The sequence below is a fragment of the Gastrolobium bilobum genome, unplaced genomic scaffold, assembly GCF_033153095.1.
Source record: "Gastrolobium bilobum isolate Gb01-03AN ecotype WA unplaced genomic scaffold, APGP_CSIRO_Gbil_v1 utg121, whole genome shotgun sequence".
NCBI classification, from domain to species: Eukaryota; Viridiplantae; Streptophyta; class Magnoliopsida; order Fabales; family Fabaceae; genus Gastrolobium; species Gastrolobium bilobum.
The window spans coordinates 319,391-342,511 of NW_026897483.1; the positions used below are offsets into that span (position 1 = coordinate 319,391).

The 23,121-nt window shown below is 32.9% G+C and overlaps 2 protein-coding genes across 4 annotated transcripts; both read left to right on the forward strand.

Moving 5' to 3' along the window:
• The first annotated feature begins 782 nt into the window (after positions 1-782).
• On the forward strand, positions 783-7,493 carry LOC133307300 (MADS-box transcription factor 1-like). Of its 3 annotated transcripts, none has more exons than XM_061507788.1 (8): positions 783-997; positions 3,178-3,262; positions 5,595-5,662; positions 5,753-5,852; positions 6,087-6,128; positions 6,750-6,791; positions 7,021-7,157; positions 7,418-7,493. In XM_061507788.1, exons 1-8 carry the CDS (start codon positions 813-815, stop codon positions 7,491-7,493), a joined length of 735 nt encoding a protein of 244 aa, XP_061363772.1. In that variant the 5' UTR covers positions 783-812. The 3 variants fall into 3 exon arrangements, with proteins under 3 accessions (XP_061363772.1, XP_061363774.1, XP_061363773.1); XM_061507790.1 differs by having other exon boundaries at positions 5,598-5,662; XM_061507789.1 differs by lacking the exon at positions 6,750-6,791.
• Positions 7,494-8,012: 519 nt separating this feature from the next.
• Positions 8,013-20,901, forward strand: LOC133307297 (MADS-box protein FLOWERING LOCUS C-like). The gene is made up of 6 exons (XM_061507785.1): positions 8,013-8,247; positions 14,599-14,659; positions 14,974-15,038; positions 15,113-15,212; positions 17,253-17,294; positions 20,848-20,901. Exons 1-6 carry the CDS (start codon positions 8,063-8,065, stop codon positions 20,899-20,901), a joined length of 507 nt encoding a protein of 168 aa, XP_061363769.1. The 5' UTR covers positions 8,013-8,062.
• Positions 20,902-23,121: the final 2,220 nt, after the last annotated feature.

A 23,121-nucleotide genomic window follows, 5' to 3' on the forward strand; every position in this document is an offset into this window, starting at 1 on the left:
TAGATTTATCAAGTTTATATAAAAGTCTTTTATCATCATTCCATCCTTACCTTTCAATGTTTTTTCTTCTTTCTCCAGCATCCGATCCAATCCCATTTTCGCATCAGGGATAGCAGTAGTGCGAGTAAAACTCTATCTTAGTTTTCAAACGACTAACTTGTTATTAATTTAATTAGCCTCTTATAAACTAATGAATTTAATTATGTTAAATTTATAACATTTTTAATCTCTTTATCCCAAGAATGAACGCACAAAATTTATTCAAAGGACTAAAATATTAAGAAATTGATAAAATTATTCACCAAAGAAAAAAAAAAGAAATTGATAAAATTAAAATAAGAAATTAAATTGACAATGAATATTTATGTAAATAATTGAATAAAGTTTTACTCTAGCCTTTAATATTAGGTACACTTTACGTGTAGCAGAAAACTGCCTTACCCACTTACAATACAATACATTGGTTTACATTTTATGTAATATTAATTTCCTTAGCCGCGTCCTTGTCATTGAGTTAGCAGTGTGTTAAACACAACAGAGGGCGATAGCAGAGAGAAAAAGACAGGTAGAGAGAGAAAGAGAGATTTGATTTTGGAGTTTGCATTAGGGCTTGATAAAGATTGTTTTGCTTAAGGAAGGAGAATACAATATCGTTTTTTATTTTTGTTTGTGTTCTTTAGATATAGCTCGCACGAGAGAGTGGAGACCATCTCTATATTCAGAGGCTTTATTCTAATTATATATATATAATTTCTGATTGGATATTTGAGTGTCTAAGAAAGAGAAGGTGAAGGAGAGAGAGAGAGAGAGAGATGGGAAGGGGAAGAGTGGAGTTGAAGAGAATTGAGAACAAGATCAACAGGCAAGTAACCTTCGCTAAACGAAGGAACGGGCTTTTGAAGAAAGCTTATGAGCTTTCCGTTCTTTGCGATGCCGAGGTTGCTCTCATCATCTTCTCTAATAGAGGAAAGCTGTACGAGTTTTGCAGCAGTTCAAGGTATTCACTAAAAATGCAACAAATGATGAAAAAATTTCTAAAACCAAAAAATATAAATATAAAATATAAAATATAAAAAATCTTCTCTTCCTTTTCTATGTGTTTATGAGCACATAAAAATACAAGCACAAAAAAAGGAGCCGCAGGACCTTACTTCTTGTTCTCCACACCTTTCTCTCCCTTCTTATAATTTTTTATTTATATGCCTTTGATTTTGCTTCCAAGATCTCCAAATCTCCCTCTCCTTTTACTATAAGCTAGCCTTTGCCCGCTTCTGAATTATTATTATTATTGTTATTATTATTAATCAATTAATAACATTTATTTTCTTGTGTTTGAGAAAACATGAAAAAAGTTGATTTTCTCTTTTCACAGTTTGAGTTTTTTCCGTTTCTGTGAATGTCTCGGCGTTTTTAGCAGGTTGAGTGTTTCTGCGATCGTATTGCTGTTAGATCTGCAACTGGAAACGCCATAAACCCAAACAGATATATAAAATAAATTAAACAAGAGAAGATCACTGTTGTATTGTATTCACTCTATTTTTGTTATTATTTTTCCCTTTTCCCCTCATTTTCTTTTTTTACTTTTATTTTCCCCGAAGGCCAAGCCTTTAGCTTTCTCTTTCTTTCCCTCTTTTGGGTCTCATCCCAGCATATGAAATTTCCATTTTTTTGCTTCATCAGCGTTTAAAACAGATCTGGTTCAAAAGCGTTTCCCAAAAGTAATTTTGGAGTCTCTGGTCAGGCTTCTTTTGTGTGTAATTAGCTGTTGGGTAAAACAAGCATATAGTCAATTATTTGTTCCATTTGGATCAATGTTCAAAATCACCAAAACAACGTAACCCATGTCTCATTTACTGTCAAATACGCCTTTTTTTTTCTTAAAAAATAAAATAAAATAAAATATTTCCGTTACTTCTCTGGGCCTAGGGTTTCTTCTATTTCTAAATAGTTTTTTTCCCCTTTGCATCTGTAATGTTCTTCTCTTCTGCCATTTTAAGCTTATTTTATTTCATATTTATATTTTTTTCCCCTTTTTCTGTTTTGCCTTAGGTTGCGTGCTTTCTTTTTTGGTCAAGCCCTTAATTACTTGGGGCTTTCTCCGATCCACAACCCATGACCAAAGAGCAAAATGGTGTTTTCACCCATTTGGAGTCAAACCCTTGCTTTACTTGCTTAATTACTTCTCCATGTTGCTGACAATAGATGTTTTCAATTGATCACTTCATGATTGAGACATTTTGTTTTTGTTAAATCAGTATCAGAATGGTCTTTTCTCACGCTCTTCGAGTAAATAGCATGACCTCTATCTTCTCCTCCATCCATAACATGTTTTACAAATCACTTGATAGACAGATATTTCTATTGATTGGCTTAGGCAATATTTCTAATTTGCTTATGCTGCTACTTCTTGCTGTTATAGTATATTCTCTTTCGGAAACAACACTGGTCCTTTCAGATCTGATTCCTTGCGTTTTCTTCCGAGTTTTAAAGTGCTACTTCACATAAAGGATTTTACCCAATTATATTATAAACAACCAATTAGCTCTTAAGTGGTTGAATAAGGTCTTTTATAATGACTATATTATTTTCTATCATACCAGCGATACCCATTTGAGTTTGAAACGTGGATATTTAAATATGCTTATTTGAAATCATGTAAAGAACCAATCCAACTTAAAGCTGAAGGTGTTGGATAAAGGTTTTTTAATAGTTTATATATATATATTTTTTTTTTTGGATCCAACCCTAATTCCCTCTTCGAGGCAAATACGTTCCCTCGAGTATCCCTACAAACTTCAACTCTTCGAGCCGACTATAGGCTAATCCTGAGTGTGCAACGAGTCAAAGATCTAGAATTAAGGTCTTATGCCCTTCTTCAAGAGATGGTATTGGTTGTATCCGAACCGAAGTTCTTCCCCATTCACTCAGCTCTATTGCATCAACTGAATTATGACCGTTGGATTGATTTATATTATTTTCTAACACCACATCAATTATCACGTTAAGCAAATTTAAAGTGAGAATGTTTTATGAGATGGCATTATTTGCCCTTAAATAATGTTGACAGCAATAATTTTAAATTTCGTAGAATGTACTTTTACTCAATTTATTTTGTATCCGTTTGTATGAAATTCTGACATGTAATTTATACTAATATTTTTTTTTATCAACGTGCAGCATGCTCAAAACGCTAGAGAGGTACCAAAAATGTAACTATGGTGCGCCCGAGGCTAATGTGTCAACACGGGAAGCCTTGGTAATGGTGAATAGTCCCATATATCGTATTTAATTACATTGCTTGTGCATTTAACTTGCCTAATTCGAATCGCTGAAATTTCTTTGTTTTCTTCTATTTCTGTGTTTTTACTTATAAGGGGATTGGGATGCCTCAGGCCGCAACTATTTACTTATATACTTATAAAGGGGGAATTAAAGTTGATTTATAATACGTTCAGCATTGCCGTGTCGTGGTTGATCCAAGGTTTTTTGTGTATGTAAACAATGGTCAAGAATTTTCACTTTAATAGATAGTACTAGCGTGAAGAAGAATTTCAAGGAGATCATAAACAAATATTATGATTACAAAATATATAAAAGAACTGAACAATTATCAAAGACTCCAACACATAATTCATATCTTTTTTTTTTTTGGTATCCTATAATTCATATCTTTTACTTAGCAAACAAAAGCTATATTTTTGTGATTCTCTGACTGATATAATTGAATTTACTTTTCTGAACTACAACGTTTAACTGGCCTCACGCCTACACGGATTTAGAATCCAGAGTTTTGAAATAAGTATTTGTTTTTTTTTTAAGCAAACTTAATATTCTTTAAACAAAACTACTATCATAATATAAGTATAAGTAGTTTAGTTTATTGTAGTATTTGGAAAGAAACATATATAAAAATAAAAGAACATAGTATTTGGTTTATTTTCTGTTTTGATTTTTAGTTAATATACTTTTGATAATAAGTATAAAAATTCTATTTTGTTTATACTGTTTCTTATTTTTAAAATTTACAAAATAAATTATAAAAATATCAATAAAAAATATTTTTATTAAAAAATATTTTTATTAAATCTTTACAAATTTTAAAGTTAGGAAGTAAAAAAAAAAAACAATATAATACTTTTGTAATTATTAATGAAAAAGTATCAATTAAAAACGAAAAAAAAAAAAAAAAATCTCGTCCAACACCTTAATGATGTCATTTGCCTTGCTTTTATTTTATTTGTTAAGCTGTTTTCAACATTTTAAGATTATTCACAACATTTTTGAGTTCCTTACTAAATATTTTTTTTTTTTTTTTTGTAAATAGTTCCTTACTAAATATTTGCCTACACACAAAAATATTGATAATGTATCATCTAGGCCCATTCAGTGGAAGGCTGGAAAATATCTACAATATACAACCTTTGATGGATGATAAGTTTCATCTCATGTAGTATACTTAAGCAATGTGATAAGTTTGGACATTTGGCTTCACAATTGTTGTTGTATTAATTGTTAAACTATTGAAGCGTAGAGGGCAGAGAATTTGGGGGAATTTTCTTAATTATTATGGTGTTTTTGGGCATATCATGCCCCATACATTTACGTTTTATAGGAAATGGGGTTCTTAAGTTATTAAAAGGACACAAGTTAATTTAATTCAACTACATAAATTCTAGTTCCTAAATTCATGCATATAGTGCCTATATTCATGCATGCAGACTTTTAGGTGAGCCTCCAATTCTACCTAATTTTTGTCATGAATATCTCCATAATGGATCCCGAATTTATTTTCATTAATAACTTATAACAATTGCATGAACCTCCAATCTTTTTTTCTTTCTGTGAGTCTCTATGTTTAAATTTTATAATCATTCACCAACAGAAAAAAATTAATTATATGATGCAGTATCATGTGCCACAAGTACTTCCTTCTCCGATCTAAATGTGCCAAGCCAATAGTCTGGTAGTTGATAAATATTTGTGCACCAAGGTCCATATGTTTGTGACATAACCCCTTTCAATTTTGCAGAGTAGGCAGTGCTCTTATAATTTTGAGTTTTGCTTGCAAGAAATGTGTCATCACTATTTTGGAATTAGGAAAATAGAAAAAGAATATCCTACTAATTAGAATCAAGACTTAAACCAAAAGCTTTTGGGAACAAGAGTAATTTTAATGAGTACAATGTATAATTAGATATTGCAAGAAGAACAATAAAATGTGAATACTCTATTGCGTTAGAGTAAGCTAATTAATCGAAGCTTAGGTACAAATTCTAATAACAAAAGTAACTTTCAGAACGTGTGTTGATAATGTTTTAAGGCACGATTTAAAATTAGAAACACCCGACATGACCTTTAGTGCATAATTCACATATAGAAGTTATTTCTTGAATATGAATTATAAAAGATATTTTATTATACGTGAGAAGTGTGTGTGTGACAAGGCTTGTGCAAGTAGAATTAAACTAATATGACATGTGTAGTTGTCCAGGTCCCAAAGAAACAAGTTCTAAGATTCGCTATATATGTATGACCTCGTATATCTTCCCTTAATTATATATGTTAGAGCATAAACTTTTCTACCATGACTGTAGGAGTTAAGCAGTCAACAGGAATACTTGAAGCTGAAGGCACGTTATGAAGCCCTACAACGGTCCCAGAGGTACTGATGCTCTGTTGTACCATTAAATATGGCTGATTTATTAGCTGATACAAAGTCACTGATATATGTATTTAAATGTTACCTTCTTAGGAACCTTATGGGAGAAGATCTTGGCCCTCTAGGCAGCAAAGAGCTCGAGTCACTTGAAAGGCAGCTAGATTCGTCCTTGAAGCAAATAAGATCAACAAGGGTACTTAAGTTTCCAACCTTATATATGCTTGCAAATTGTTTTTCTTTTTTCATTAGTGATTAGTGAAGAGACTCAGGTATGTAATTCTAAATACAAATGTATCAATCTCAAAATGCCTATTATCTAAATAAAAACAGTGTTAATTATTGGAACTCCTTACCGAAAACGGAAGTTGACTGCATATGATTGTACGAGTACAATGTGTTTTATTTTGTAAATTTGTTTCCTCTACAGACTCAATTCATGCTCGATCAACTCTCTGATCTTCAACGTAAGGTATGAGAACAATTTTTGCTTTCGTTTGCCACCTTTTGCTATCTTCTTCTCTTTTGATAAACGTCACTTCAACCAAAAAATCTTAAGGCATTGGGTGAGGCTAAATTAATTATTTTATATTTCTCTAATACATCCCTTATCTAAGAGCCATTTGGGCTTGAAGCGTAGATAATTTGCATAGGCTCAAATTTTTGTTTATCTTGTGCTTATTTAATTCCACAAGTGAGGGGCGATGAGTATCGAATCCGGGATACGAGACTCTGATACCATATAAAGAACCAATTGAACCCAAAAAAGCTTAAGCTTTAAAAAGGCCATCACCTAACACTTTAAGTTTTGGGTTGAGATGATTCTTTACATGGTATTAGAGCTTCAGTGATCACAAGATCACGAGTTCGATCCTCACCGCCCCCACTTTCTTTCTAGTGTGTAATTTCTTTCTTCCCACAGTTAGGGGTGCCTGTACATTGTCCACCCTTCAAGTCTAGTGAGCTATCGTGTGATGGGACGTCTTGAAATATATAAAATCGTTGTAATCTCACCCAAAAATTTAAACTATTAGATGATGGCCTCTTTAATAGTTTATATTGTTTTGCTCACCAATTTATGTCACTTGTGTAGGAACACTTGCTAAGCGAGGCTAACAGGTCTCTCAGACAAAGGGTAAGAACCCATCAACCTATGGTCCACGGATATAATTTATACATTTAAAATAATCCTGAGGCCCTGTTTTCAAATCAACAAATGGAATTATATATACCAAGGAAAAGAATCATGTATGACCAAAACCAATTGCTGAGATAATATATATTCATCTTGAAAACCCTGATGATCAACTGATATTTTTCATATTGAAAATTGATGGGTATAAGTGACTTAATGTGCTGTTTAGCAGTTGGATGGGTATCAAATAAATCAACTCCAACTGAATCATGGGGTTGAAGACATGGGATATGTCCGGCATCCAGCTCAAACTCACGGTGATGCCATCTTTCAACCATTGGAGTGTGAGCCAACGTTACAAATTGGGTATGCACCCTTTCTTCACTCAATCTTGACCACGGTTACCATCGTATCATAATAATTCGTTAGTAAGTCAGTTGCATTAGCGACTAATTTTAATTTCCATTATTATCGGGATTAAATGTCTTATTAGGACTTAGGAGTGGCATATGTGATGAATATGATTAGTATAGTTGTGGGGTCATATGAGATAGTTGATTTGATTAGCATAACCATGAACCATTTTTAGAATTATTTTTTTAATAATGAGATTTGTTGAAGCGCAGTTATCAGCCTGATCCAGTATCAGTGGTGACGGCAGGCCCAAGCATGAGTAATTACATGGCAGGATGGTTACCATAGTGGTGTTTCCGGCATGAGATCCACTTCACCAACAAATTTGCGGTTCCTTTTTTATTTTAAATCGAAAAAAAAAAAAAAGTTGCTTTGGCGTGTAATGGACTTATAAGTCTCTACTATGAGGAACAATGTAAGCGGTGCTTCTGTGTGTGCGCGCTTTCATAAAACTGCACTTCTTTGCTTCGGTCACTATTATCTGTCCTTTTAGAATATAATAATAATAATGATAATAATAGTTGTTTGCATCCACTTATTGCCCTGAATTGCGTGCCAATGATCTTAGCACGTGTTATATTGTTATTAATTGTTATTATTATTCTGAGACATTAGATTTTGGTTACATATTGTTTAGATGGACGGTACCATGTAAGTGATGTAACGAAAGAATGAATTGATAAAAAAATTGAAACTAGCCTGAACAACGTGATGTGGCAGTGGACACGTGTCAACTGGAGAATGGACAGGCTAAGCCTATAAGAATAGGATTTTCTTGTTGCTAAGTGGTAACAGAACAGAGCAGAAGAAATCTGAAAAGAAAAGAAGAAGCTAGGGTTTGGGCGAGAAGAAGAAGAATGGGGAAGAAGAAGGTGGAGATGAAGCGAATCGAGGACAAAAGCAGACGGTTAGTAACTTTCTCGAAGAGGCGGAAGGGATTGATGAAGAAAGCTCGCGAGTTGTCTGTTCTCTGCGATGCGAAGGTAGCGCTCGTCATCTTCTCTCGCCCCGGGAAGCTCTACGAGTGCTGCAACGGTGACAGGTACGCACAAATCGTACAGTACAGTAGAGAGTACCTTGTTTGCATAGGTTGATTTTCCTTCTGTACTTGAGAGTTGAGAGGTACCACAGTAGCTAACCAACTTCTCGGGATCGCGTCACATCACGCTTGAAAATTAATTGCATTTTATGCCTTTCCTGTACTTGATTTGTTTGGTGTCTTTGTTTTCCGTCGGTGTGGGAAACTAAAAAAGGAAATGATTAACTAGCAAAATCGTGCCGTTAAAAATATTCATTAGCTAATGGAGTTGTGCCATTGGGCGCTGTTTTCGAAGCTTGAATTTGGATGCCAACCGCTTGTGAAAAGGATAAGCTTGTGATCTGGTCTTCTACGCCAACGGATATCGGCTAGTGCAGCATGTTGACGTGATAGGTCTGCGCACAAGTTGCTGCTCTTAAGCTTAACGCGTAGCTGCGCAGACTTTAATTGCTTATCACTTATGAGTGTTAATTTTTTAATTTATATATTTGGAGCAAATTGCACACATTTTAATTATGCTCTAAATAAGATAGCTTAGATTAGATTTTGGTTTAAATAGGTTAAGTCTGTCTAAAAAATAAAGGGTCTGGACTAACCCTCCAAGCAGTAATGTTAAACCCGACCCGGGCATTGACCCGGTCGGAGTACTGGGTCACTGGTCGGACCAGTTGACCCGGATATATATAGATATATAAAAATATGAACATATAAATTCAATTATATCTTCCATATCTAAAATAAATTAAACAAGGTTCACTAAATAAGTTAAAAAAATGAAGCATAAATAAATAAAAGTGCATGCAATTACTATGTCAATTTAAATGGCAACTCAGAATCCCCATAAACATACCTCTCAATGACATTGAACTCATATTTTTCAAATTCAACTACATTAAAATGACATATGTCACATTCTCTAATTTATTATTCCACAAATTGCTTTAGTATTGAAAACTAAGAGGTCATCGTAGAAGAGTATACTAGCAAATAAAATTATAAAAAGTTGTTAAAATGAGTTTTACATTTTTTTTATAAGATGAAACAATTTTTTTTTTATTTTTTTTTAAATGCATGACCCGACCGGGTCACCGGGTTTGGCCGGGTTTGTCCGGGTTTTGACCGGGTTTGACCGGGTCGATGCATGACCGGTCCAATGCTTAACCCGAACCGATCTGATGACCGGTTCACCGGATTCCCGGGCCGGGTTTGACAACAGTGCCTCCAAGTTACATATATTTAAAACATAAAAGTTTTAATCTATACTTATTAGCCTGTTTTTTTTTTTTTGTAATAACTTATTAGCCTGTTTAAACCTATTAAACATTCAACAATTAAAAGAATAACTAAAATAATATTATTTTATTATTCAAAATTATTAAAATATTAATTATATTTAATTTATTTAAAATAAATAATATGATATAGGCCGACATTTAGGTTTATACTCCCGACATATATAAAAAAGCTTATGGCCTATTTTATAAATAGAAATTTTTAAAGGCCTAGTTTTGTTCTAATTTACTATTTGTAATAAGTCAAGTCTTGTCTAATATAAACTAAGTCAAATACTCCTCTAGGTCGGCCTTACCTATTTACGCTCCTAATTCTAGACCATCCTTACGTTAATTTGCACTTGAATTAATTTTTTTTTATTTCCAAAAGTATTTGCTAGTGTTAAGGACATGGAAGTAATGAATTTTTATTTTTTTTAAAAAAGTGATTTTGGATGATGCACGTATATTATTTCGTTGAGAATAATAACAGCACACAATTTTTTTTTATGCTATAAAATTTATCAACAAAATCATTTTGTCTCAACCTAGCTAAAAAAATATTTAAAAGAATTTTTAATCGGTTTTTTTTTTTCTCCCCCACTTTTTACATTCTAAGGAAACGGAAAACTGATTAATTAGTGGGATATATATATATATATATAGGGAAAAACATTTCTCGAGCAGTTTGAGATAAGTTTATCTCCGGCTATTCCAAAACTACGTCGTTTTATTTATTTATTTTCTATATTTCTGCAGCTGTTGTATGTGCAACAATCAAATACTTGTCATATATATATGTGAAAGCATTAAATGCAGGGAATCATAACTATACAAAAGATAAAAGTATTAAATGTGGGGAATCATAACTATACACCTGTCGTTGTTGTACGTAAAGCGGCTGCAGAAATGATTTTACCTATATATATATATATATATATATATATATATATAGGAAAAATGTGTATCATTTTAAAGGATATAAAGTTGTGTCACTTTAAGTGAGAGAAAGAGTTAGATAAAGGAGGAGAGAGAGTGAACAAAAAAATATAAAGGTGTAGATCCCACCTCTTTAAAAGAATGAAAGGTTATAACAAATACTTTTCCCATATATATAATGAAAAACATTTCTCCGGCAACTTGAGATAAATTTATCTCCAGCCACTCCAAAACTACGTAATTTTGTTTATTTATTTTCTTATATTAATTGATTCACGTTTGAATGGTTATGATTTTCTTTTTCTCTCTTCCTTCATTACCATTGATTCGTCTTGGTACGGGTATGATTAAGTAGACGGAGATAAAATTATCTCAAGTAGTTTGAGAAATGATGAACCTATATATATATATACATGTGTGTGTGTGAGAGAGAGAGGTAAAATCATTTCTCTGATTGCTAGAGGTCCATCAATAAATCTTATACTGCTTGTTGTTAAAGAATTATATACACAATTAAAAATACCCTTACTCAACATTTTAAAATTTTGAGTTGAAATGGTTCTTAACATGATATCAGAACTTGTGATCATAAGATCACGAGTTCTATTCTCACCGCTGCTACTTTCAAGTGAAATTAAAATAAGCACAAGTTAAATAAAATAATGGCCCTGTGTAGTATTCACACTTCAAGCCCAAAAGACTGTTGTGTAAGAGAATGTTAGATCATTAAAAAAACCTTCACCCAACACCATTCTTAACAATTGTTATGTACATAAAGACATTGTATGTAATCAATAATCTTTGATTTAACTATCAAGGAGCTTTGAGTTTAAGTCCTAAAAATAGAAAAAATAATGTTGAGAGAGTAAAAAAGACATTGCATATAACACCGATGCAAACAAATGTTTGTTTCGATTTGCACGGAATAATTGTCGCGTACCAATTAAAGGTTGTTTTATTAAAAATGCTGTTTATATAGACAAATAAACGAAGACACATATCGTACCTCTTACTAGAGCTCCCTTCCTGTATGAGCACCTGATATGTATCAGCTATAATACATTATGGTTTTGGGAACAGATACATTTACTACCTGAAAAATTTATGACTCTTATAATTAATTTAATCATTATTGATTTCTGTCAATTTAACAGTAATAATTTATTGAGAATTAATAACATTTATTAGGTCACACTTATTAATTAATTATTAATTATTAATAAATTATAACCGTTAGATTGATAGAAATCAATAATAATTAAATTGATTGTAAAAATAATAAATTTTTTTAATGATATATATATCTGTCTCCTACGGTTTTTGGAGTTCTTCTATTACATTGCCACGTTTGTAATCTCCTTGGCGTTTTCTCTTTCAAACTACTTAGGCGATTTAACATCCAAATATGCCTTATGCCCTAATTGTTTTGTACACGTCGGTCCATCATTATTTATATCAATTATTCAATAAATTTCAGAAAATGAATCATTGAAAATACATAGTTAAATGCATATATATACATTGTTTGCGAATTATATTTTCATTTCAAATTTTAAAAATTTGTTTTAAGGTTGAATTCGGAATAGTGAAATTTGTTAACATCCATAAAGTAAGTGGATCCCATTATATAAAAAAAGGAAAAGTTCACCGATGTCCCTGTGGTTTGTTTCAGAATCACTTATGTCCATGTGATTTTTTTTTTATCACATATGCCCCTGTGCTTTGTAAAAATAAAAAAACCAAGGGGCATATGTGATAGAAAAAAAATCACAGGGGCATAAGTGATTCTGAAGCAAACCACATGGGCATTGGTGAACTTTTCCCTATAAAAAAAGGATAGGTTATTCTGCCTACTCTTATTTTGCCTACCTCTTTCAATATCATTCGAGTACAATCTCATATAACGGCTGTGATGTAAAATAAACCTCTTTTTTTTTTCTTTCTCCTCGCTTCGTCTCACACTTTTTCTCTCCCTCCCCTTTCTCTCTTCCTCTGCGATCAAGACTAAAAATTACGAGAAATTCGAACCAAAAAAACATTCGACCATCAATTAAAAATAATTCATATAATTCTATTTCATCCGGATCTAATGTCCAACGCAAGTCTCCTCTCTTCCCCGGAATCATTGTGAAAAATGCAATATATCGTTCGATTAAAAAATTCAAGATTAATCGTTCGATTATTTTCTGTATTTTCTCTTCAAATACAAAAAATAATAAGTTTGAGGTTTCTTATTAAAAACACATACTCATTGATCAATATATCGCTATTGATTTCAACAGCACGCTCGATTCTTATTAGCATGAGGGGACCATGAAATTCCTGAGAAGTTCTTCAAACATATTGTATCTATCGTCTCTCTTCGGTTTTAACAGGAGCATTATCAAGGTCCTCAATTTCCTTCCTGCTCTTTACCATACTCCATTTCTTGCCATTGAAATCTAGTTTGTCCAAGTCATCTGCAATTCCCACATAACCATACAGAATATTCTCCACTTCATCTCCCTGATCGTATGTATTTGAAGATATTTTGTTTACGGAAAGGGAAAATAAGTGAGGTTTTTTAATTGATGGTGGTATGTGTTTTTTTTTTCGATTTTCTCGTTATTTTCGATCTTGATCGCAGAGGAACAGAGAAAGGGGAGGAGACAGAAAGGGTGTGGGAGGAAGTGAGGAGAAAGAAAGGGAAAAAATGGATTTATTTTATATCACAAATATTGACCGTTGATTGAGATAGTAATCGAACCTTATTGAAAGGGTGTGGGAGGAAGTGAGGAGAAAGAAAGGGAAAAAATGGATTTATTTTATATCACAAATATTGACCGTTGATTGAGATAGTAATCGAACCTTATTGAAAGGGGTAGGCAAAGATAGGCATAGGCAGAATAACCTATCCCATAAAAAAAAAATTAGTGAAATTCAATATGACAGAGAGAAAAAAAATTTGCAGTAAAAGGATAAACATTAACCCCTATAACTAATAACCTTTATATTTTAACACTCTTCCCTCGAATTGAAGCTTGTTACTAAGTTCATATGTAGTGATGTACAATTTTGATTCTAATTTTATGTGATCAGGTACAAATAAACACTATAAAAAAAAGTCGTTCAATGAAAATATTTTAGCAAGCAATTTTACATAGAAAGACTGAAATTTGTTTGGCTTTACAATTGATTGTGTTATTAAAATTATGAATTATGAACTAGTTAATCATATTATATTTTTGTTATATTTAATTTTAATTTAATTTTTTTTTAATAAGAAGTTTGATTTCGGAAAGATACGTTGTTTCCTCGCGAAACAAATGTGTAGTTTCGTTTTTGAATCAGTACCGTTCAAATCGTAACCTTATATTTTTTATAAATAAATGAAGAATCACAATTTTTGAATACTGATTTTTCCCTATATTCGTTTTTGTACGTTCTTTGCATTTGTATTCTTCTACTCCAGTGCAATTGGTCAGATATAGATTGAGTTTGTTCTATGTGAACACGTCACCACAAGAACAGAGGTAATTCGTTCTATGATTTGAGAGATAATTTTCCATGAATCTTGGGCAACAGCAACATAAAGAGTGCAAATTGTCTTAAAGATAGAGTAACTAACACTATGCTCGAATGTTTTCTTGTTGCATTAATATATTTTTGTACACTATACTTAAACTTTGTGCTATTGCATGTTTTAATTTCTTTTATGTATTTAATGGAACTATACGTATTGTTGAAGTGACTTTTTTCGAACAGAATTACCTCTCAATAATAATTTTAACATCATTTTTCTAATAATTTTTATTTCTTTCTTAATAATTTCTGTTATCTCATATTTGCCTGCATACCAACAATCTTTTTAACTAAATTGTTAGAAAGATATAATATAAAATTGTTGAAGCCCGTCACTTGCAAGATTAACTGTTGAGTTAAATTGGTTGGTTATCATGATATAAGAATCAACGAGACCCAGATTTATCATTTACAAGTTTAAACTTTTTGATTGAAATAGTTCTTTACATGTTATTAGAAACTTCCCGACAAAGACCTGTAAATCTATGTCTTGCACCGATGTCTATGGAATTTCATGTGTTTTATTTTCCAGTTATTTCAATCTATTAGAATGTAAATTTCATGTACTCAATGTTTGACTCAGTTTGGCCAAGGTCCTCCGGCAATACTTGGATCATTTAGGAGCAAGCGGTACAGACTCAAAGGTACGGAGCTTGTCATGTACGCTAGATATATTGAACTTGAGATACATGACAGGATGAAAATCTCACCACAGCTTCCATAAGAACATCTAGAAAGTTCTCTATGTAAACATATATGAACTGAAATATCTCATGATATTTGCAAGATCGCAAGGATGAAGAGAGCACTCAATATTTATTGGCAAGGTTGCATAGAATTGTTGTTTTAGGGGGTTATTTGAATCAAATGCAAATGTAGAACTGATACTTTGAAAAACAGATCACTAGCTATAGATTATTTAACGATTGTTATTTTTTTTTTCTTTTTTTTTTTGTAGCCGGAACTCCGCTTTGAAATTGCAGATATTCGGTCTGATGCAGCGTTTTCTAAATTGGTAAAAAGGTAATCCTTTGCATTCATCTTCCTGCAACGTTGAGGTATGAGCGAATCACTGATGTGAATTTCTTTGCATGCAGGCGCTTTGGTGTTTGTGAACTTGAGCATCTCAGTGTGACTGACCTTACGGAACTAGAGAAATTGATTCATACTGCACTTTCGCAAATCAGATCAGCAAAGGTTTTGTTCTCTATTCAGGGAAAGAACTTCAATTCATTAAGTGTAAAATACATTGTTCAGCTTTGAGTCTTTGACTATAAAAATAAAAAAGCTATTGTTCTAAGAATGCGAGGTAAGTATATCTTCTTTATGCTTTAGGATTTGGTTCCTTAAAACGAAAGAAGCACCTTTAGATAGTAAACATCATTTGAAATTTGAATATTCATTGATGAAAAAGTCCTGTAGGGGTATTCACTGGAATGAGGATTGATGAAAATTTCAAGTTGACAATTTTTAGTCAGTATAGTCAAGAACTGTTGAAAAACATAAATCCTTTCTTGGACTTCTACCTAATAATTTAAGCTTCAGAATAAGTTAATCCTTTACGGAGAACAATATCGGTCTTTATGACAAAATAGACATTGTACACGCGCCAAGTCCTAAGGAGAGTTTTTAGTGACTCGTGATAGTAAGAGCGGTAGCTTACTTGTGTTGAGTATAACTCATATTTTGCATGCTGACGAGAGTTCTTGTTGTTGGGGTCAGCAGAAAAGTAATTGGCTTATTGTAATTTTTTTTTCTTAGTAGTTTGGACTTGACCCCATAAATAGTTGCTGTTAGGATTTTCTAATTCTATTTATATTTTTCTTGTAAATCGAGTGACTTGTAACGAATTAGTAGTACAAATAAGCTGGACGTAACTTATACTGGATAAACCAGAATAAATTGACGTGTGAATATTCTCTCTTCCTTTTTTCTTCTTTCTGTTTTGCGATTTGTGTTTGTAGTGTGTGTCGATTAATATGATCATCAGTGGACTTGATAAATACCTATTATTTTCTTTGCATTCATACTGAACACAAGATTCAATGTAATCTCCTCTCTTTCGAGTTCTTTCCAAGATTTGTCCTACATTTGAGTGTTTTTGTTAGATATATTATTGGCTTCATTCTTGACCCTTCTATTAAAAGTAAACTTGTCAAAAACGAGCTAAGCCTGTTTAACCTGACAAAAACATCCATTAGCCTACATGTTTCTGATTTCATCTTTTTGGGTCAGGTCAGCCCACTCATTTGCCGGAAGAATTTGATTCTTGACTTGTCTTTTTAGGCCTACCCATTTAGCCCAAAAATAATCTTCAAGCCATGTCGTATTTTTATAAAAATCATTTTTTACCAAACCCTGGCAAAAAAATTTGCTATTGCTAGCACATTCATTAGCTATACATAACAGTTTAAGCTTTGTGGTGTGTAGATTCCATAGCAAGATATAAAATCCTAATTCAATCATTTCCCTGCATTCTTCATAATTAAATGAAAGTTAAGTTGCCCAAGAATTTCAACTCAAGTAGCACCAGATCTCTTTGGGGACTACTTCATCCTAAGATTAATTCTTCCCAGACCGCTTTGCTTGCACTTTAGCCTAACTTCCCTCCGTCCACAGATTTAAGACCTCCATTTTTAACAAAAATAAAATAAATTTTAGTACAACATAAGGTGAGCTTATAGTTTCCCTCTACTTAAAGGATAAAGGGCTTTTGCATGAGTACCTTGCATGAGATATGTATATTGAAATCAATCTGGGTATTTCTTAACTGCTTAAGTTGGTTCCTTCTCTCTATTCAAATCACTGTCAGTTAGAAAGTACCAATTGCTTTAGGCGTGAAATGTTTCAACTATGAAGATCCCATCAATTCTAGCTAGTAATTGTGCTCTATATAAGCCTGTTTGTATAAGAGGCTCGTCTTGAACAACTATATGATGATTTATGGCATATTACTATTGTTTCTCCATTTTGTTGCAAGCTCATTTTGTGGTTGAACTTTTTGCCAAATTTCATTTTGCTGTAAACTAAAGGTCTAATTTAAATACTCATTCTCTTTTTTTTGGAAAATAAATACTCATTCTCTTCTATATCTGATGGAATTTCCCGTTCCTTTTAACCTATGGCAATTGTGGTCTAACCCACGAATTTTAAATTTCCAATTCAGGATGCAGTTGTTCCTCATATGTCGACCTTTTTACATTTAAGACCATTCTAATTCAGAAATTTTGCATGCAGATGCGAATGATGATGGAGTATGTAATGAACCTTAAGAAAAAGGTATGCATTTGGCAAGAGTTTCCCCTTTTTGTAGGTTTGATAACCACTTATATCGATGGATCACCTCCCCCACCCTCCCCTACTTTAAACTAAAAATTTAAGGAAAAGATAGTTGTTTGGTTAACTAATGGGGTAGAGTTCATCATTATACTTACAAATTATGTATAGGAGACGTTTGATATATTCCGGTGCTAACACCTCAAATTTAGAAGAAGACCAATTCAAATTCCTAATGTAGAGTATGGCAGTTAAAAATTATTCAAAATATACATAAAACACCTCAAATTCTCTTTCTCTCTCTTCTCTTCACATGTTCCTATATGGTCTCACACACTTTTATGTGTATATAGGGGATGAAATTATCTACTACAACATGAGAAATATTAATCCCATTTTAAAATGCATAAATTTGCTAATCACATTTCAAAATATTTGTTCCCCTATGCATTTGTTACTAAACAATAAAAATAAAAATAAAATATATCATTGTAATTACCATCAACTCATAGCTTCGAGGAACTAACTAAAGCACTTCTAATGACTCTGGGTAAGCAACTGAGCTATGTTTTAGCCAAAATCTGAGCATCATAAAAATTTTAACAATGGTTTAGAAATTATTTAAGAGTAAAATAACAAAGGATAATAAGGAAATAGATAAAAACCCTAAGGGGACGTTTGGTACACAGATTTTTTTTTAAAAACATGGGAAAGCTCACTTTGGATTTATGGAATGTCATGTTTGGTACAAAAAAATTAAAAAAATTCCGAATATATTTGTTTCAAGAATTTCGTTCTCCTCTGCAAATTTTCGTACAGACACCATCAAAACATTACCAAAGATTTGTTGGAATTTTTCATCACTCGGGGAAGTAACTAATCAACAGCAAAATTAAGGACCAAATTAACTCTCACTTTTGTGAAGAAGCTCAGTACAACGTAGCATAAAGCACAATACATTATCTCCCTCCCCCTTCAAGCCACTGCATTTGTGTATTGAAATAAGAGCTATTCTGTTAAGTAATAACTACAGTCCCATCTGTTATCGAAGGAGCTCATGTTGCCATGCTTTATGCCTTATCATACATAGAAGATGCTCTAGCTGTAGATGGTGTGAAGAGTAAAGCATGGAAAACGAAAACAAAAAAAATATGGTTTCAAGGATAAGCTCAAAGCAAAGAACAAGGTCGAATATCACACAAAGAGAGAGAGGGAGAACTGAGCGGAAATGAACACTGGAGAAAAAAAATGAATGAAAAAGTAAACTTAATCAAATATTCCTGGGATAAATTTGTGTAAACCAAACACATTTTTGTAAGTTATCTGAGAAAAAATATTTCCCATCATATTTCAGCAAAAAAAGTTTTCCGATAAAAAAAAATTTCTCCTGTACCAAACGCCCCCTAACTTTAGTCTCAAAGCTTAAGAATACAACTACCATAATCAAACCTATACAAATGCATAGATTTTGTCAAAGCCTTAGATAATGGATTTACCTCAAGGAGTCAGAAAAATCAAATCTTTGAGGTGTGGGTTGCTCCCTTTCTCCTCATAGCACCTTCCTCAATTCTAAAGTTCGCCCCTAAAATCTACCTCCAAGAGGAAGGAATGGGAAGGAGTTTAAAGCTCTATCAAGTTTTCAAAACGGTGCTTGGAATTTTTTTTGTAAGAAAGAAAAAGCAAGTATAGAGAAGAAATAATGGTGAAAAGGGTAAAAGGAGAAGAAGGAAATGGGTTCTGTCAATGAACCCCTTTCAATTGCAACGTATTAGGTATTTTTGTAAAAAGACTAAAATGCCCCTTCTTTAAAATGGAAGGATGCATTTCAGACGTTGTGGTGAGGGTGGCCAATGACAACAACTATGGTTGTTGTGGCAAGTGGGGGTGGGTAGTGGCAGCGTCGACGGTGATTTGTGACAATTGTGGTGGCTAATTGATAGAAGTGGTGGTGGTGATGGTGATGATTGGTGTCTGGTGGCTAGGGTGGTGATAGAGGTGGACGTGGTCAATGGGGGTAGTAACAGTGCCAGCTGTGACTGGTAGCAATAATGGGGGCTGATTGATGATGGTGGTGATGGTGGGTAGTGGTGGTTGGTGCCTGTTGATTAGGAGTTGTGGTAGCCGGTGATAATAGTGGTGATTGGTAGCTCTTGGTGATAGCCGGTGGCAATGGTGATGGATAGTGGTGGCCAATGGTCATCGCCGACGGTGGCGGTGGGTGGTCGGCGGCAAGGGCTAACCTTCACGTGCCCAATAAAGTTTGTTGGAAAAGAGCATAGAGCTACATTTAGAATGTGAGAGATGTGACATTTGATATCCTATTCTGTCCAATCCTAACGCGAGTCCCCTTTTAGAGTAGCTTATTCTATTGCGGACTAAATAAAATAAGTCATCAAAATAAGCTTAACGTATCTTGTTGGTTCATTGGATAAAATCATGATATAAGAGTTTATTCTATCCTATCAAATCCTCATTATCCTACCCACCAGACAGACGTTAAAAGTCATCTGATAACGGGTACAGATCCCATTAATGTGCACCCTTGTCCGTACACCAGTTATACAAGAACAAAATGGAGAAAGTAGTCGCTAACATGTTGTCTACTAGTTTTATTCGCCATAAATTATATTGGTGGGATGAAAGTTGGTGGTTTTGCGTTCACGGTGACATGAATAAAGCTATTAGATGAATTATATTGGGCTGCCTATTTTGCGTTCACAGTATTGGATAAATTTCCAATATCTGTAGTAAAGAAGCTATTAGAATTTTTATTTTATTTTTGGAAATTTAAAGAAGCTATTAGATGAATTATATTGGGCTGCCTATTTTTCAAAGATCGACTCACGAACGGGTACTATCAAATTCTCATGAATAAAGCTGATATTCCGAAGACAGTTTTGGAAGCTGTCCACACGTTGTGAGGTTAATTGGGTTGGATTGGTTAGATATCCGGTTATATTTTCAGATATATGCGGTTAGACAGTTAAATAGGGAAATAGTAATAGGAAGAAATATTCATTCACCCTCATAAGTAATAGCATAGTAGTAGTTCAGTAATAGGAAGAGACTCTTGGAGGAGGGTATCTCCTAGTTCTTCTGCAGTTCCTGATGCAGATACGTCATTCTTTCTCCTTAATTATTCTCTTCATTCTCTGTTCTTATGTCTCTATCTTTTGATTTTCCTTTCCTATCACTTTCAAAACCCTAACACCAAGAGGAAGAAGAAAAATCTTTTTATACAACAGAAAATTGAAAAGGCTTGAGAAGTTCGAGCATCTTGATGCATAATAAAGAAGGTACAATTCTAAAAATTGGATACCGACACCAAAGAGACAAAAGGACATTTAACAGGCTATTTATTCGAGAGAAGTTCAAGCTAGAAATTCTAAACCATTTACTTTATTTGCTTTCCACACATTCGTATGCATTGAGACAATTGCGCTTTTCGTTTTTGTCTAAATATAAAACTACATGCTGGATGATAAGCCATGGATCAGAGATTAATTATGGTTTGTTAACGGTTTTTTCTTTTTCCTTTTTTTGCCGCTTCAAACAGGAGCTGATCCTGAGAAAAGAAAATGAGCTTTTGGAGAAACAGGTAAAGTTGTAATAGACAACCATGAACTTGAGATTCCATGTCAATATTATGCATTTTACTGGCCTCACTGTGTTGGAGGAAGAGGAAAAGTTCGGAATATAATTTTATTTTACTTAATTCTTAAACTCAAACTATAAATAGAAGGGTAATTTTTATTTTATAGGTCCTATACATGACCTAGCTATTGAGAACTAATTACATGAACCTTAATATATATAAACTTTTAATCAATAAATACTATATACAATGAACTATCAAATACAGAAGCCGTTTACTCGCATTGAATTTATACATCTAAAAAACCAAAAGACTGATGAACTAGAAAAAAAAGACCCAGAAATTCTTAAGTATTCCTAATTCTTTTTTGGGGTCTAAAGCTTGTTTGTAATATTAAAAAAATTTCAAATTTGAAAGTTTTGTGGAAATATTTGTAATTAACTTTTTCTCTTCTTTCCTGTGCTGTGGACGTGGTTTTAAAGTTCATTTGTTTGGCCTTTTTAAAAAAGAAATTTTTATGCCTTGTTTATTTTAGAAGTGTTTGTTTTTTTACAAAAGTTAAAGCTATTAGATTTTTAAAAAATATAGTTTTTGAAAAAAAAAATTGACTTTTGACTTTTGTAATTTTTAGAAGTTAAAATTTTTAACTTTCAAAAAAATAAGTTTTTAATTTTTTTTATTATTTTTTTTAAACAGACATTCAAACAAATTTATAGTGAGAAAGCAATTTTTCAAGAGAGAAAAAGTCTATCCAAACAAGTCATTATCCTTTTCGTATAAGGCAAATAATTCCTGCTTCAAAAGCAGAAAAAAATTCTCAGCGTCTCTCGTTCCTTTTGATTTCTCTCTCTATCATTTTGTTTCAGTTTTTCTATTAATTAGTTAAAGTGGCATACCTTCCAGAGAGACTTTTCAAATACTTTCTATGGCTAAATCAACAATGATGACTTAGGTGGTGTTTGGTTCAAGAGTTTTAAACTCTTTCCCAGCAAAGTGATTCCCACATATTTAATTGTCCATGTTTGGTTCATTGATTTCTTCAATTTTACCTATCAAAGTGAGTTGCTTATCTATCATATTTTGCATGTAAAAAGCAATAAAAAGACGGTTCCAGAATGCATCATACAAGGTGGTATTTGTTTTTGAAAATCGGATAAATGAAAAGTGATACAAATGAGTGACACAATTACCCTCACATGTGAAAAGGATAATTGGTCCTATAGGTTTATTTTTAAAAGGATACTTTTGTAATTTCAATAAGTTTTCCTATCAATATTTTATTTTCAACCAAACACACATTTGAGATTTCACTCAAATTTTCCTGGTAAAATTTTGCCCAACCAAACAACTTTTTTAAAACTTTTCTATCTAACTCACTTTTCCTGCAGATCCCTAGTAATTATATTTCCCTAGTAAAAAAAATTTCACCTGAACCAAACACCTCCTTAGTATTTTTTGCTTGCTCACCCTCTTCTTTTTCCCTCAAAAACAAAAAATCTAAGTGTTATTTTTCATTTATATTGAAATTTGAACAATCGTATCAATTATCATATTTCATGTACAGAGAAGACATTAAAATGAATTTAATTCATTATTTTCCATCTCTATACTCCCCAATTTCTCCTCGTTCCAGTTCCAGTTCCAGTTCCACTTTATTGAAAAAAGAGGAATGCCTTGAAATAAACTTGTATTTTCCTAACTTCTTAAAATCAAACTCTAAATTCATTTAAAAAACAAAACAAATATATGAGTAATTATAGGTACTGTTCCGGGTTTATACATCCGGGTATCAATAGTCAAGGAGAAGAGTTGATAGAACCCGGATGAGATTTTACCCGGAAGGGAAGCCGTCCAAAATACTATAACCCAAAGTGGCCCTACCACGATTACATGATGGGTTTCTATAACTACCCACGTTCACAATAACTACCTATGGAAATGTTATATATACCAAAGACCATAACTAACGAAAGGAGAATAAGAACCATACAATAATCATACTAATGTTCATACAGAACATTTGGCGCCGTCTGTGGGAATAGGTAAAAAGATTCCTACGCATTTTCTTGAGTCATCGCAAGCAATTACCATGATGAGGGAACGGAAGACGACAGAGGATACCTAGGAGAGGAAGATTCTTTCCGATCCAGTGGAAGGAGTCGGTCTCTGGACACCATTGGAGAAGCTTTGATTCAGTTAGTGGAGGATATCAGGAATAGGCAACATCTAGAAGCA

Coding starts and splice junctions, on each gene's coding strand:
- LOC133307297 (XM_061507785.1), top strand. CDS start 8,063: ATGGGGAAGAAGAAGGTGGAGATGAAGCGAATCGAGGACAAAAGCAGA. Junction 8,248..14,598: donor GAGTGCTGCAACGGTGACAG/GTACGCACAAAT, acceptor TGTTTGACTCAG/TTTGGCCAAGGTCCTCCGGC. Junction 14,660..14,973: donor CAAGCGGTACAGACTCAAAG/GTACGGAGCTTG, acceptor TTTTTTTTGTAG/CCGGAACTCCGCTTTGAAAT.
- LOC133307300 (XM_061507788.1), top strand. CDS start 813: ATGGGAAGGGGAAGAGTGGAGTTGAAGAGAATTGAGAACAAGATCAAC. Junction 6,129..6,749: donor TCTCTGATCTTCAACGTAAG/GTATGAGAACAA, acceptor TCACTTGTGTAG/GAACACTTGCTAAGCGAGGC. Junction 6,792..7,020: donor ACAGGTCTCTCAGACAAAGG/GTAAGAACCCAT, acceptor TGTGCTGTTTAG/CAGTTGGATGGGTATCAAAT.